General features: G+C 37.2%; 2 protein-coding genes across 4 annotated transcripts; one reads left to right on the top strand and one right to left on the bottom strand.

The window, feature by feature from the left end:
- Window positions 1-1,265: 1,265 nt before the first annotated feature.
- Window positions 1,266-14,573, bottom strand: LOC306854951 (protein SAND-like). 2 transcript variants are annotated; one of them, XM_079393268.1, is made up of 6 exons: window positions 14,175-14,573; window positions 6,677-6,947; window positions 5,443-5,847; window positions 4,024-4,789; window positions 3,779-3,926; window positions 1,266-3,470 (listed from the first exon to the last, which is right to left on the bottom strand). In XM_079393268.1, exons 2-6 carry the CDS (start codon window positions 6,804-6,806, stop codon window positions 3,330-3,332), a joined length of 1,590 nt encoding a protein of 529 aa, XP_079249394.1. In that variant the 5' UTR covers window positions 6,807-6,947; window positions 14,175-14,573; the 3' UTR covers window positions 1,266-3,329. The 2 variants fall into 2 exon arrangements, with proteins under 2 accessions (XP_079249394.1, XP_079249393.1); XM_079393267.1 differs by lacking the exon at window positions 14,175-14,573 and adding an exon at window positions 7,568-7,647.
- On the top strand, window positions 7,853-12,644 carry traip (TRAF-interacting protein). 2 transcript variants are annotated; one of them, XM_079393270.1, is made up of 16 exons: window positions 7,870-8,021; window positions 8,133-8,237; window positions 8,482-8,539; window positions 8,639-8,725; window positions 8,819-8,858; window positions 8,950-9,077; window positions 9,169-9,263; window positions 9,586-9,699; window positions 9,912-9,999; window positions 10,090-10,179; window positions 10,777-10,865; window positions 10,950-11,105; window positions 11,196-11,235; window positions 11,319-11,429; window positions 11,740-11,790; window positions 11,893-12,644. In XM_079393270.1, exons 2-16 carry the CDS (start codon window positions 8,140-8,142, stop codon window positions 12,007-12,009), a joined length of 1,362 nt encoding a protein of 453 aa, XP_079249396.1. In that variant the 5' UTR covers window positions 7,870-8,021; window positions 8,133-8,139; the 3' UTR covers window positions 12,010-12,644. The 2 variants fall into 2 exon arrangements, with proteins under 2 accessions (XP_079249395.1, XP_079249396.1); XM_079393269.1 differs by lacking the exons at window positions 11,740-11,790; window positions 11,893-12,644 and having other exon boundaries at window positions 7,853-8,021; window positions 11,319-11,675.
- Window positions 14,574-15,742: the final 1,169 nt, after the last annotated feature.

Genomic DNA, 15,742 nt, shown 5'->3' on the forward strand with positions numbered 1-15,742 from the left:
GTCAAACTCAGAGTAGGTTTTGATGCATTAATCCTAAAGTAATACTGAAATATAAATTATACAGTAATTAATGTAAATCTGCTGAAGGAATGTAAGTCTTTAGCAACGTATTACCTCATAAGAACAATCCAACTTTGTGTACTGTAAGTATTGTTACTGAGAATGGCTGTTCATTCTCTTGAGAATATGTGGTGAAAATATATTCAACATTGAGACAATGATTCAGTAACACTGACCTGTGATTATTGATTCAAAATACTGATTCATGTAATTTTACCTTCTTGACATTAACTATTTCCTATTTATTTTACCTTATTATACCAAAGTCCACAGTGTTTTGCTTTTGTTTTATTGTTGTTGTTTGTTTTTTTTCTCCAAATAAATTAGGAAATATTTTTTTTTAATTTTCCTGCTGAGATTTTGTTATCATAGAACCCAGGGAAGGAACGAAAATCTTTCTCCCAAGTAAGTCAGTGATTTGGAATTGAGGACTGGATCTTTTTAAATGCTTTTATGAATTGTATCAAGTGATTCAATGAAAAGCCCGGTAAATTCAGTGAATTCGCTACTAAAAGTTTACTGTGCTTTGCTTTTGTGTGTTTGCTGCTTTAGTTTTTCCCTATTTAAATCATTTTTTCCCCAAATGTATTTCATTTTAATTTATTTGCATACATTTTATATACACAGTAAATTTCCTGGTGTTAAATCAACACTGCTCGGTGTACATATGGGAACTGTGTACAGTTCTCTATACAGTTGAACGCAAATATAATCCTATACAGTATGTGGACAAAAAAAATAAAATAATTAATCAATTAAATCAATGACCAGAACAAAATGGGAAACTCTGCAAGCATCTCTGACTTCTGTAACCAGTGGCAAAATCCCCTATTCAGTCGGCTGTGAAAAATGATAGGGGCTGGTAAACTATATTTTTTGCATATTTATGTAGGTTGATATTTTCAAAACAAATTTTCCTCTTTTTAAAAACAGACTGTCAGTTGTACAAGGAATGCAGTGGAAAATACTTATTTCCTTTACCCTTTTATGGACATCAACAAGCGTGCTTGAATTTGTCTAATAAAATATTTGTTCTCATTGGGATCCCATTAGTATTCTTTCCTTTTTAGAATGATTATTCAGTGTAAAATGAGTTCTTGACAGCAGAGGAGGCCCTTTGTTCAGCGGTTATCATTTACTCACACTCATGATGCTCCAAACCTATATGACTGATCTGTGATCTGTGAAACACAAAGGCAAACACGACAGGTCAAATGTTTATTTATTGGGGTGAACTATTGCATTAATATTAACTGCAATCATAACATTATTTAAACATCAGCATATTTTCAGCATCTATTATTTCTGCGATTGTCAATGACACTGATTTTTGTCGGTTTTCCTTTTATAATCATGTGTTTATTGTCAAACAGTATAACTACACCAAACGTCTTTATCTAATCATCAGTTTGCATTTCTCTTTAGACACACGCCTGAACAAATGTTTCAAAGTTTGGGGTCATTAAGATTTTTATTTTTTATTAAATTACCTATTTTTGTTTTGAGCAAGGATGAATGAAATTGACCAAAAGTGAGAGTAAATATATATAATAATGTTGCCATTTAAAATAAATGCTGTTCTTTTTAACATTATATTTATTATTATTCAAAAAATCAAGGTTTCCACAAAAATATTAAGAACAACTGTGAATGAGAAAACAAAAATGGTATGTATAAATTCGTATTACAAAATATATATTAGATTATATATTAGAATTATTTCTGAAGCATCATGTGACACTGACGACTGGTGTAATGAGGCTGAAAATTGACAGGAATAAATTACATTGATATATGTCTTCATAAGGGTTTAATTTCTTTTGATAGTTTTTAACATGATGCCCAGTGTCAAAATAGCTTTAGACCGAAAATAAACATAAACATGAGCGCCTCCACCACCACCAATATATTTGAAACATGAGATGTGCAAATTTCCACCTAGTTTCCGCTACGTCATCTATCCTATGATTTCCCATAAGACAATAACAAGACCATAAATGAGCACATTAGAAGTAAAAAAGTAAAAAGTAAAGTCGTGACGTATTGTCAAGTATGGTGACCCATACTCGAAATTGGTGCTCTGCGTTTAACCCATCCAAGTGCACACACACAGCAGTGAGTAGTGAACAAATGCACACACACACGCACACACACACACACACCGTGAACACACACCCGGAGCAGTGGGCAGCCATGCTGCAGCGCCCGGGGAGCAGTTGGGGGTTTGGTGCCTTGCTCAAGGGCACCTCAGTCGTGGTATTGAGGGTGGAGAGAGCGCTGTACATTCACTCCCCCCACCTACAATTCCTGCCGGCCGGGGACTCGAACCCGCAACCTTTCGATTACGAGTCCGACTCTCTAACCATTAGGCCACGACTTCCCCCAGTCACAAAGAAGTCACAAAGTGTCACATATCCTATTCATTCAAATTAAAGCATTAGTAACACATTAACAATAAAGTACATCTATGAAACATACAAGAGAATGCATCTCTGATTGGTCCTTTAGGGATTTGGGGAGGCCCTCAGTAGCAACACATGGTCAGTCATCGAAACATTTGACACAACGACACACTTTATACAGATCAATTAATTTCTGGATTCCTCTTCAAATCAAGCCATGCTTCGGGTATTTTGCACCGTTTGCACCTACTCAGTCACATCTCTAAAATGAATAGCCTGTTATATAAAGTCAGTTTTGTTAGCAAGGAAATACTTTTAGTCCCACCAAACCACACATACAGTATTTGCATGTCAGCAGGCTGAAAACATAAAATTCAAACTATGATATGAATAGTATTATGGAAACAAGGAAATGTGAAGGCCACTGCTCAATAATCTATTTAAGCAATCAATAATATTTGTTATTCATTGTTGGCTCATTTAAAACCACAGATGTTAAGTTGAAACAGTGACTGGTCTAGTAAAAAGCACAGGCCTAGATATTTAGTTTCCAGCAGTGCAAAAACATTGTGAGCATTTATTAGATCGTTAGTGCTAATCTGCTGCGAGTTACAGAGCCACGTTTAAAAGCAATTATCTTGCAATATCATTTTATACTTTGACAACTGCTCATAGGAATGGTTTCAAACCTTCCCAATTACACCGACTGTACTTCACCAGAGTGAGTAGCCCTCAAAATAGCAATCAAGCCCTTAATATCTGACAGCATCCGTTTACATCCTTAATCGGTCACAGATGCTACTCTTTCAGCGGTCTGGGGTCAGATGTTCACTAGTGTTTCTGGTGTACAGAACTGCCTGAACTGGCTCAGTATGTTAACGGACGGAGTATGAACAGACGATCCTCTTCCTTCCTGATCCACTTCAGGAGCTTGTTGACGGCAGACACAGCCAGTCCCTTTGTTCCCAGAGGACTAAAACAGAGGTAGAGCTCGAAACCACTTGTTACCTACAGAGGTGAATGCATTACATTGATCAAAAGTGACAGTAAAGACATTAACTCTGTTATAAACAAATTCTATTTCAAATAAAAACTTTTCTTTTGACCTTCCCTAACCCAAAGCTTTAGTTCAATGGTAGGGCATGAATATATAGCACAAAACTGTTAATCAAGACAACACAGAAATCATAATGCTGTAAATCTATCATATGCAAATGTGATATTAGCGGGATACTTCCTCGAACATGCATACACACAACAAAATCTCTGAATGGAATCTAATATTGCTACTGTAGTGCACTTTACGGCAGCCTCACCAAGGCATAAAGGTTCTCGGTCTCTGTGCAGTGGTAAATGTAGCACAGGGGACGTGTGGGGTGATGCAGGCAGCTGTGTAGGTGTTGGTACAATCCCATCAGCCTCTCATGCTCCTCTTCTGCCTGGTACGTTGCTGGAAAGTCAGGACTGACAGGAAAAAACAGGAAGTTACATAAAAACATGAAGTTTCAATGTATGTCTATCTATCTAAAAGTCATTATTTTCATCACTAAACTTGTCTTACCTTGTATAGAGCCCAGAGCTTTTAGACTTGTACACAAAGTGTCTCAGCTCGGGTATGCCAACCTGTGAGACAGGATAACTTGGTGTACTCAGTGCTTCCTGCAGGGATTGATATGCACTGCGTCTGCGCAAGCGCTCTAGGAACCGCTTCTTACAGTCTGCGAGGTTAAAGAAATCCTCACGATCTGTGGACACCAGGATAAGACACAGATCCGAGGCCGGTTTCAGATAAGAAATATGCGCGTGGAAAAATCCAGCTGGGTTAAACTTGGGCAGACATATGGGCGTCCATCCTTCACCTTCGCGGAAGGAAGACGAAGAGCCGACCAAGTTGAAGAGCAAGTGCAGGTCCATGTGGTGCAGAAACTGGTCTTTTTTGCGCACCAGCGTCACCAGCCTGTTTCCTGCTAGCAGGATGGAGAACACCAGGTTCTTGGCTTTAGCAGCCTGCAAGCTGGAGGAGACCACGTCACGGGCCGAGCTGGCCAGAGGCAGGCACATGACGGCGCTCAGCAGCAGGCCTGGATCTCGGTCGAGGAGCCGCAGGAGGTTGTCAGTGAGGTGCTCTGAGCCGGCCAGCAGGCGGCGCAGGTCGTAGCTCTGCCGGTGCTGGAAGACATGGTTTAGCTGTGTGAGGGTGAGCAGGCTAACGATCTGGTAGTAGACGTACTGAAGCTCTCGTGTCAATTCTCGGTCGGAGCAGGTAGTACGAGAGACTCCCACCAGGATGAGAGGGCTTTTCCGCAGGAACACCACCCTGTAACCGTCTGAAAGATGTGTTTACACACAAAAATGTTTATACTGTTGTCCTACTTTTGTAGAATCAAATGGATTCATTCATTCATTCAGAGATTTATCGCTTGTTTTGTTGTCTCGTTGCATTTAAAGCCAAAAAGCATGACACAAGTCAGCTTTTTTATTACAAAATAAAATTATATTAATAATTATTATTAATAAACAATAGGAATCAATATTATTAATAAATAATCAAAAAATGCACACACTACTAAGACTGCATCTATCAAAAATACAGTAAAATAGTAATATTGTGAAATGTTATTTCAAATATAATATTAATAATATTATTACATTAAAAATAAGATATTGTCTATATATTTTAAAATGTAATTTATGTTAATTTATGATCCTTCAGAAATCATTCTAATATGCTGATTGGCTGCTCAAGAAGCATTTCTAATTATTAATGTTATTGACAGTAGCGCTGCTTCAAAAAATTCCAAAGAACAGCATTTATTCTTTTGCAACATTATAAATATCTTACTGACACTGATCAATTTCATGCATCCTTGCTGAATAAAAGTATTTATTTAAAAACATATTGTACTGACCACAGACTTTTAAAAGGTAGTGTATATATATGCGTATATCAAGATCAGCTATCTTTCTAGATACGCCTTACCTGCATGGATGGAGCGTATGATGTTCTTCTTATCCTCTACGAATGACATGAGTAACATCATGACTCCCATGATGCTAGAGAGCGCTTCCTCTGTTCCATAGCGTGTATAGATGGGCTTCCCTGCCTCACTCAAGACAAACATATGCTTCCTGTGACTCCGCCATGTTTCACTTGTCACATCCTCCTCTTTTGCCTTGTTGCTGTTCCGAACCTTCTCTTTATCTTCTTCCACATGTTCAACCACTAAACCTCCCTCCTCACCTCCTTCCAGACTGTCTTCTTGAGCATTCCCTAAATTCGAGGCACCCACCTCTGCAGCTTTGTCAATGGGGTCAGGCTCACCGTCAGCAGTCAGGTCCTCAAACGACTTAGCGTGAACGAACATGGCGTCCTCCTGTACAGCGCCTGATAAGACGTGATACATTGCTTAGAAAAGTAATAGCCTCTGCTCAACAAACTACATGACTTGAGGTATCATTCATGTAATTATCAGTTACATGAGTGTTACCACACCTTGTGTGAATTAAAAAAATAATAATTAACAATAGCCTTATAACTAATTGATAAGTTGATTAAAGTATTTTCTGTGCATTTGAGATAACTGTTATAAAGAGTTAAATTTCAGCAATTTCATGTGCATCTCTTTTTGCTGTTTTAAAACTGTTTTGTTTAAGAAAGCATAAAGTTTACAGTAAAATGGACAGTAAATGGGTCAAAAATAGCTTATTTAGGATCAAAAATTCCCACAAAAACAAATATACACCTAAATACAATACAGGTACACTCTTTAACTTTCCAGTTTCAGGAAACAGCCCTCACATCCTCCCAAGGGCTTCTGGGAAATCCTCCAGGAGATTCAGTTGAAACTTTCATATCATTATGAAACTGCCTGTTGTGACAAACTTTAACTTCTCTAAAGAATCATTTACGCGGCTAAACTAATTCTGAGATTCTAGTCATCCATCACATACAAACATACGAGTTATTTCACTCAAAACAGGAAATGCAACAGGATATCACGCATGACTGAGAAATAAGGTGTGGCTTGTTTATAGAGACAACCCTGCTAGGCTTAAGAACCATATGGGTCTGTTTAATAACTTTGTTTAAGCATCATAAAAACTTTGGCAGCAAAAAATGTTTTCAAGGAAAATAAAGATTACAATCCCGGAAAAAAGCAGAACATATTTGCATCTAATCATTACAGAGTTAGGTAAAAATTTGTGAAACTAGCCTGGCTCTGTCCCCTCCACCAGCCCTGGGGTCGGACTCTCCGATCGGTCCTGCCGGAGTCGATCTGGTGGCACCAAGTTGCCATTTTTAACCTCCCAGAGTGCACCTTTATTGTGGACGTCTGCCGCCATCCTGGCATCGGACACAAGATAGATCCAGCAGAAGAGAGGATGCAGTGTCCTGATCCACCAGTCAGTGCCAGGAGCGATTCACTGCATGATCCCAATAGCTCTGAAGGTCTGACAGTGCAATGCATAAGTTTCCATCAGCGTCTGGAAGTGAAATTACAGAAAGACGCATTAAAAGAGGAACAAGACTCACGAGTTAATTCTTCTTTTGATGCATTTCATAATATTCTACTCTAATGGATTTAGATACAGTTTTATGCAATTTATGTGATTAAAATGCTGTTAGAATAAAAATGTTCCCATAAAGCGGGCCAAATATCACTGCCTTAATCATTAAAAAAAAATTATAATATTTCCCTACACTGCTGTGTTATTAACAATTATTTACAAAATATTAACAAACACATCGCAAGAATTTAGAGTATTTATATTTATAATGATGATGATGATTATGCAAGCAAAAATCAAACTTAAAATTCAATGCAAATTGTATTAAAACACTTATCTGATTAAAACTTTAGTGTATATTAAAGCCAATCTTGAGATATTCTTGTAATTGAACGCATATGGAAGCTTTATGGATTTTCACATCTGTGTATAAATCCACTGACCGGCTAACGCACTAGCCACGGAGCTAAACCTTTAAAAACTGTTGAATGTCACTAAAAGACATCTTACTCTGCCCCAGCTTGAACTGAATCAAGTCTAACAGATGTTGTTCACATAGTTTAGACTCATAATAACACAATTTATCGTTACTGTACCTTACACAGCTTTTATCCAAATCAGTGTCTGTTGACTTCTCTGGGGTCCAAAATCAACTCGGGCTGTCACAGAGGTCATCACGGAAGCGTTGCACTATGGGAAATGTAGTTTTTAATTTAAGAACCTGTAGTTTGTTTTGTTTGTTTTGTAAATATTGCTACAGCGCTACTGTCCACGCTTTTATGTCAAATTAAATTAAACACTTAGATTTTATAAAATCTCGCTTAACATTTATACCGATACGTTTTACGTAAAATTTCTCAGGCAGCAGGGAGTCGTATGTTGATGACGCGTTCAAAAAGGAGGAGTCATTACGTTTGAATTAAGCGCGCCGCTTCACTGTTTTCACGAGCTCTAAACTAAACCAAAAATAAGCCATATAAACATAATTATGGAGTTTAATTGAACAAATACGTGTGAATAAGACCTCTCTATCGTCTCAACGTTATCTGGGTGAGTAAATATAGCACATTAAGTAATAAACATGTAGCACAGAGTATCACAACAGATCAGTAATGAACAAAACACATGATAGAGATTTTGACATTGTGTTTGATATTTTAGATCAGCAATGCCCATTCGAGCATACTGCACCATCTGCTCAGATTTTTTTGATAATTCCAAAGATGTGGCTGCAATTCACTGTGGTCACACTTTTCATTATGCCTGGTAAGTGTCTCATTTTACCCTACTGCTTGTTTGTTTATGATATTATATGCATTATTATAATATTATACCAATGTTATGCATGTTTATTAACAAAGGGTAGATATTGCACTTTTTATGCAATGTCTATAAAACTATTGTTATTTTAGTTGTTTAAAAAAGGCCTGATAATGAAATGTCAATGTTTGAATGTTAAACAATAAATGTTTTTCAATGACTTTCTATGTTTCCTTTACTTTCAACAAAGTCTTCTCCAGTGGTTTCAATCGGCCCCGAGCAAAACCTGTCCGCAATGCAGGAAACAGGTAAACCATTGGCTTAACCTGTGAACTGACTAATTCTTCTGATTAATAAAATTAATTGAAGGTATGCACTGAAATGAAGCTTCACTCTTTCTGTTTTAGGTCAGTACGCGGCACATTATTAACAAACTGTTCTTCGATGTTGCACCAGAGGATGATGGGACGCCAGTGGATCCTGAAAGTTTACAGGTGATAAAGCATGCTGTTGAATTTATTCAGTGCCCAGAGTTTTTAAACACGGTAAACTGACAGAATTGCCTGGCTTTATTGTTCCAATTTCAGAATGAGCTTGATCGCATGAAAGCAGCGTTGTCTGAAAAAGGTAAGACTGAAATCATTTCCTCAAGTTCTTGATTGATCCTAAAAACATCCATCCATTCACATTATGTGTTTACATGTGTTATGCATTCCAGAGAAAGAATGGAGGGACAAGCTGAAGTCAGTGGACACTCTAAAAGACACAATTGAGAGGCAGAAGAAAGACCTGGATAGACTCCGCAAGGAAGTCGGAGACAAAGAGATGTTGTGTTCTGTCCTCCGGGTACATTTATCTGTTGTGTTTGTTAGTCCAGCATGCCTTCTGCATTGTATTTTAATGCAGGTGTTGATTTTGTTGTGCATGATATTCTCAGAAACAGATGAATTTCTTGGAGAGTCAAAAAAATGAAGGGCAGGCAGCCAAAGAGGAAGCCAAGCGACTCCGAGTCAAAATGAAAACCTATGAGAGGTAGTAATTAATTTGTCAGACAGGATTTTAAGTGTATATGAGAGTGTTTATTGAAATTTGTCATCTTCCAATATCAGTAATTGACTCAATAGTGATTCACACTCAAAACTAAAAAAGTGTATTTATTATTTTTATCGATCACATCAGGAGATATGACAAACACACCGAAGAAGGCCTGAAAGCTGAAAAATGTGTGTCCATCTCCCCATGCGAACGATAAAATTCAATAAATTTACTTTTTGATTAGTTATAAGGTTAAAACATATTTAGTGGGCTTTCTTGCTTGTTCATGTGCTCTCTTGTGTATGTTTCTGTCCTTTAGTTTAGACATGGTCCTACAAGGTCAAAGGTCAGAGGTGGAGGCCATGATCACTGATATGGGTGTTGGTCAGTCTGCTGTTGAACAGCTGTCCATATACTGCATCTCACTTAAAAAGTAAGTTTTACTTTCCTGAAAATGCACACACTCTCACTGCTGGATACCCAGTGTAGCCATATAGTTTAAAACTTAAAACCTCAGTACTTTCACTTCCTCAAACCTTTTACAATGTCGGTACACCAGTTGTGCTTCCTCATATGCTATATTTGAGAGTTATATCCATAGAGAAAATATTAAAGCTTGAACAAACCTCTTTTATTTCTTCTCAGGGAATATGACAATCTGAAAGGAAGCCTCAAGTCATCAAATGAGATGTGTGAGAAGCTAAAAAGGGAACTGATCTCTTCTAACAGCAAGGTTCATTTCTTGTCTCTGAGACTATCTGTCAAAAATGTCGTCATTTTTTTAAATAATTTTGTTGTTTATAAATTATTGTTATTACTGCAGTTGCAAAAGGCTACCACAGAGACAAAGAGGACAAAGGAGGACATGAAGGCACTTCAGAACGACCTGTCCAACGCAGACAAAGAGATCACTGTTAGAAATTCTGTTTTATCTACTTTATTACGCTTGATCTGTTTGCTTTTGTTGGTTTCAGTTGCAATGCATATCTTTAAAGGCCATTAATCCTATCTATATTCTGAAGGCTTTTACAGAGGGTTTTGTTCATATAACATTCACCTGGATTATAAAATATATTATTCCTATTTTTTTCTGATAGTTGACAGTATTTTCTGAATTATGGAGTGACTGAAAAAGGATTTTGCATCTTTAGTATGCTAACTAAATGAAACAAGAATTGTCAGTGTTTTCTGGACATGTATGCAAAGTTTTAATTAGTTAATTAAAGCCTAATTTGAATATTTAAACATACAAATTTAATGTATGTTGAGTAATTAACTTGGGAAGTGTGGTGATATCAATTTCACACACTTCACCTGTCGTGTCTTGCCTTAAGGTTAAAAATGACATTTGTACACAAATAAAATTGAAGGGAAAGATGAACCGAGAACTTCCATAAACATCAAAATACATTTACAAGAGACCATTCAAATCAGGGTGCAATTATTGCAAACTGACTCTGATTCTCTGCTGTGTTTCTGAACTCTTGATCTGACGTCTCGTGTTCTACAGAGCTTGAAGAAGAAGGTGGAAATACTTCAGCGGACGTTAAGTACTCCAACTCGCACTAATGAAGCCATCAGCAGACTGGTCTTCGAAAGGTCAGAAATCAGTTTATATTTTGAGCAACACGTTTGGCTATTCGATAAATCTGCTGAAAGAGATGTTGATTTTTGTGTTTCCAGCCCTGCTCCTCTGGAGCTGAAGCCTCCTGGTCATGGTCCGATGACAGACTCTCAGGAAATTGACCTCAACCTGACCTTTGACATTAACACGCCTGAACAGGTGGAGAAGAAACCTGTTCAGGTTCCATCTAAGAAGATGCGTCTGGACTCTTCAGCGTGAGTTTTTTAATCCAAACGATACAGTTTAGTCACACACACTGCTCATATGGTTTTTGCTGATATCCATTTGTTTTTATTCTTCCACAGGTCCTCGTTCAAAAACACGGAAAATGCGCTCGGACGTAGTGTATGTGTCTTGGTGTTGAAGAATCTGACATTGGGTTAGATGGAGGGTGTAATGTGTGCATGTGTGTGTGTTTTTGCTCTCAGAACGCTCGTGTTAAAGAAGATGATGTCATGATGGGGCCCATGTTAAGGAACTCGCTGCTCTTCAGAAAGAACGCATTTGGGAGCATGCTGGACCCATGCAAATTTGGCACTGTGAGACTTTTATATGTTTTTTTTGCAACTAATTGTCAAAACTCTTCTTGGTTTTCATGCACACATTTAATACCATTCAAAAGTATAAGATTTTCTGATGTTTCTGAATATGCTCACAAAGGTTGCAATATAATTGTGGTTATAAATAAATGTCTTTACTGTCACTTTTTATTAACTTAATGCAATTTTTGCTGAATAGAAGTATTAATTTCTTTCAATAACAAAAAATCTAACTTTTAGTAATCTAACAACAACAACAAAAAAAAACATTTGAACAGTTTGTCCAGTTTGCCATCTTTTTTTATTCCAGGTAAGATCTGGCTATGATGGACTTGGAGGAAGAGCCAAATTTATCCAACCTGTATCCTTGTCCAATGAAAAAACTGATATTGCTACCATTATGTATACATAATTATTTGAAGTAGCTTTTTTTCCGTAATGTTTCCTTAACTTTGTCCACCAGTCTCCTTTATCTGAGATTCGACCCCTCGCCATGAAGTCCAAGAGGAAGAAGGTCTCCAGGCCTGTTACAAGCAAGCCCACCTCCAGTTTGACCACTCTGGACTGTTTCTTGGAATAAAACATTTCCCTTTTGAGGCCTGCAAGAGACATTTTACCCATGATGCCAGCCAAAAATGCAATAAGGGAAGCAACTATTTACAGCAGCTTTAATAAGGGAAGTGGTCTATTGCTAAGAACATTTTCTTGTGCGAGTCTGACCAGTTTCAGGGCCATCTGCATCCACAGGGAGCTGGTGATAAACACTTCATGCCACTTGCTTTTGGAAATTTCCAGTAGAGACTGAAAATGAAGTTTAGTGCTAGACATGTTTGTGGAAATCTCAGTGGCCACTCTGAGCTGATCTGTATGTTTATCTATGTGCGTTTTTTGGCTCTTCCTTGTACAGACTGCATCGTGCCACTGGGTGGTGAGCACCTCATATTACACTGAAATGAACTTGTGTCTCATGAGATAGAAAAGAGTTTTTGACTTTGCTCACAAACATATTTCAACAGGCCGGCGTTTCTGACATATGAAGCATCTTTAGGTCAGAATTTATGTCCAGTTTCTGTATTTATATTTGTCTGATCTGTCTTTTCCTTTATGAATGAATTTTGGTAGAAATTTGTTTTTTTGGAATCCTTTTTTTTTTTTTTTTACTTGTTTCTGTACAGATGAATATAATTCGGAACAATAAACTATAGCTTTTTATTAATATATGCATCCCCTTTTGTAATCTCTATCATGATTCTTGGAACTGACAAAAGGTGCCTTGTAATATATCCAAAATATTGTATAAGCCAGACAAAAACGTCACTTCATCTTCAGCCTTCTGATAACATTTGTATCATGTAATGTAGATAAATAGCAACAAGCAGAATTAGAAATGCTTTGGCTGCGATGAAACATTTTTGTGAATCTTGCACAAAATGTAATGTTAAAAGTAAGGTGTTAGTCTGTACAGGCAGCAGGGGGTGCTAAAGGTTTGAGTATTTCAGGATAATCAGTAATCTTCCAAGAATCCTGAAAAAAGCATCATAATTTACACAAAAGCAGCACAGCAATATGAAATGTTTCATGAGAACTAAATCTGCATATTATAATGATTTCTGATCGATCATATGACACTGAAGACTGGAGTAATGATGCTGTAAATTCAGCTTGGCATCACAGCAATGAATTACATGTTAAAATTTATATTAAACATAGAAAGCACTTATTCTAAATTGCAATGACATTTAATGGCTTTACTGTAATTTTGATCAAATAAATGCACCATTGGGAAGCATAAGAGATTTCTTTCAGCGTTTGAGGAAACAATTGCATTATTCGCATGCAATTTGGAACAATTGCATTATGTATTTTTACAATTATTTTTTATATCTATCGTTTTATAATTTTTTTTATTTCTAAGGAATGCCACCCAATCTGTTGTCAATCCAAAACATGAACAACCGTATCCAATGATGTAAATGCAAGAATTCAGTGAATTATTTGAATCCTGATCATAGCATTCACAAAAAATGACTTGAACTCCCACAACTACAAAACCCATCATTTTTTAAATCTCAGACAGCTAAAGCCAGAGCTTACAGATCACAGTAAAGGTCTCGTGATGTCCTGTGGTGAATAATTTTGATCTTATCATCATCTCTGGCACTTCAACTTCATTACACGCCTGTAAGCCTCTTGTGCATCAGGCCTCTCAATTCCAATTTTGTCCCATATTTTTCGTTTATGGGCCTTCATACTCTGGAAGGCTTCCATCAGGCTGAGGAGCCTGGGATTTATTCAGCGAGCACAAAGGGAATCTGTTTTTGATGGGATGATTACTGATCTTGAAAGCCTCTCATGGAGCAGGTAATTGTGTTGTAGAGGTTATTATTTTGCTCCCAGAGTACCCACAATTCTCTTTGAGGTACACTGAGTGATGCAGTTTTCACCTATGTCTTAGGGTCTACAAATCTCAGTGCAAAATAAACACAAATTTCTGTTGGGAAGATTATTTTTCCTACACTCTTAAAATAAAGTTTCTTTATAAGCATGTATGACAACTTTTAACGCATGGAACATTCCTATTGCACAAAATGTTCTTTGTATGAGAAAATGGGAAAAAACATTTGTATTATTAAAATGTTCCTCTCAGTGGTTCTTTTAAAGGAATAGTTCTTCCAAAAATGAAAATTTGCAGCAAATTTACTCAGGCCATCAAAGAAGAAATTTTGCATAAAATCACTTGCTCACCAATGGATCCTCTGCAGTGAATGGGTGCCGTCAGAATGAGACTCAGCTGATAAAAACATCACAATAATCCAAAAGTAATACACATTACTTCAGTCCTCCAGTCTGGTGAAAAGTTGCATGTTGGTAATAAAAACAAATCCATCATTAAAGCGTTATCTTAAAATTGTTGCCTCTGGCCAAAATATGTGTCCATAATCCATAATAATGTTTCCCCCAATTAAAAAGTTCAACCTCTGCTGTCTTATTGCATCAAAATCCGCCAAAATATATGCACTGTAAAAATAAGGGCACTGCCTTTATAAGAACCATCTGGGCTGACTCGTGATCTGTAATTGTTTTCATTAAGTTAATGAAGCTATGGAAGATAAGATACGAGGTCTTTTATGGACCATGAGGCTCATGGGAAAGCAGAACTGACAGGAAGCTGTGCACGCAACACAGTCCAACTGACCTTTCACTCTCTTCCCAGTGCCTTGAACTTCCTTCAAGACTTGGAACAAAGTTTCAGAAGAAATTAGTGTGGCTTTTCTCATGTTCCCTAAACAGAAAATATTTACTGCCACATTTAGCGATGAGTTAAGTTGCTCTGGCCATGGCAACGTCCTGTTCAGGGGAGCAGCTGGGGCGGCAGTATAAACATCTGTGGCCGATTTGGTCGTTCTGCTCCTCTGGGCTGTTTTAAAGCAGATTCTGGAGTGTTTACATAGAGCCTGTGGGGGAACGGGCAGCCAGACAAGCATGTGAACCAAAGCGAGTGGGCAGAGCTAAAGCAGGAGAGGGTCTCTGCTGGGTCTCCATTTCCTTTATTTTATGTCTATACAGATCTGGAAACGAATCATAGATCACGTATATTTGTGTTGAGATCTTCGTACAAATGCTTTATCACTCCTGAACTCCAGCGGGACTCTTGATAAGTGGTATTATAAGCAAGAGAGAAGTGCTCATACACAGTGTCCCATTTTAAATAACAGGGTTTCCTGCCCCTAGCTAAAATTGCATAATTTTTAGGTATACAACACCAAAAATATGTGTGGGTAGGCATGTGCACATTTACATTCCTCTATCCTGGATGCACAAAAATCTTCTCAAGAAAAAAGTGAAGAAATTTCCTAAGAATGTTCAAAAATTCTAAGGAAGTTCTCAGCTATTGTCCAAAGAACATCTTATTTTTCAGATGAAATGTCTTTGAAGTTATCTGATTATATAGCGATTACACTTTTGCAAACTATTCAAACTGATGCCATTGGTCTATCATTAAACAAACTCTGTGGTCGTTAGGGGGCAATATGAGATTGATGGCATCATAAAACACACATCTTTTTTTATATAGAATAGTTTCACAACAATGAAAAGTAAAAGCAGATAGTTAGATATGAATACCCAGCATTCATATCTGAAACACCTACACTATCCTCTGGGATGCATTATACATATAAAATTATAAAATAATATCAAGAGTGCTTTTCTTTGTTCAGAAAGTCCTAAAAGAAACCATCTCCATCAATATTCCAGTGTGTCTGTATTAAAAATAAACTGGACTTTCTCATGAGATAAAACCTCTGTATGGG

The sequence above is a fragment of the Barbus barbus genome (assembly GCF_936440315.1).
Source record: "Barbus barbus genome assembly, chromosome: 35".
Lineage (NCBI taxonomy): Eukaryota > Metazoa > Chordata > Actinopteri > Cypriniformes > Cyprinidae > Barbus > Barbus barbus.

Excerpts from the sequence above, each read along its gene's own strand:
- LOC306854951 (XM_079393268.1), bottom strand. The coding sequence starts at position 6,806 with ATGGCGGCAGACGTCCACAATAAAGGTGCACTCTGGGAGGTTAAAAAT. Across the intron at positions 5,848-6,676 it reads GGTGGAGGGGACAGAGCCAG|GCGCTGTACAGGAGGACGCC; the intron begins GCTAGTTTCACA and ends ACGTCTTATCAG. Across the intron at positions 4,790-5,442 it reads CATACGCTCCATCCATGCAG|ACGGTTACAGGGTGGTGTTC; the intron begins GTAAGGCGTATC and ends CACATCTTTCAG.
- traip (XM_079393269.1), top strand. The coding sequence starts at position 8,140 with ATGCCCATTCGAGCATACTGCACCATCTGCTCAGATTTTTTTGATAAT. Across the intron at positions 9,700-9,911 it reads TACTGCATCTCACTTAAAAA|GGAATATGACAATCTGAAAG; the intron begins GTAAGTTTTACT and ends ATTTCTTCTCAG. Across the intron at positions 10,180-10,776 it reads ACGCAGACAAAGAGATCACT|AGCTTGAAGAAGAAGGTGGA; the intron begins GTTAGAAATTCT and ends CGTGTTCTACAG.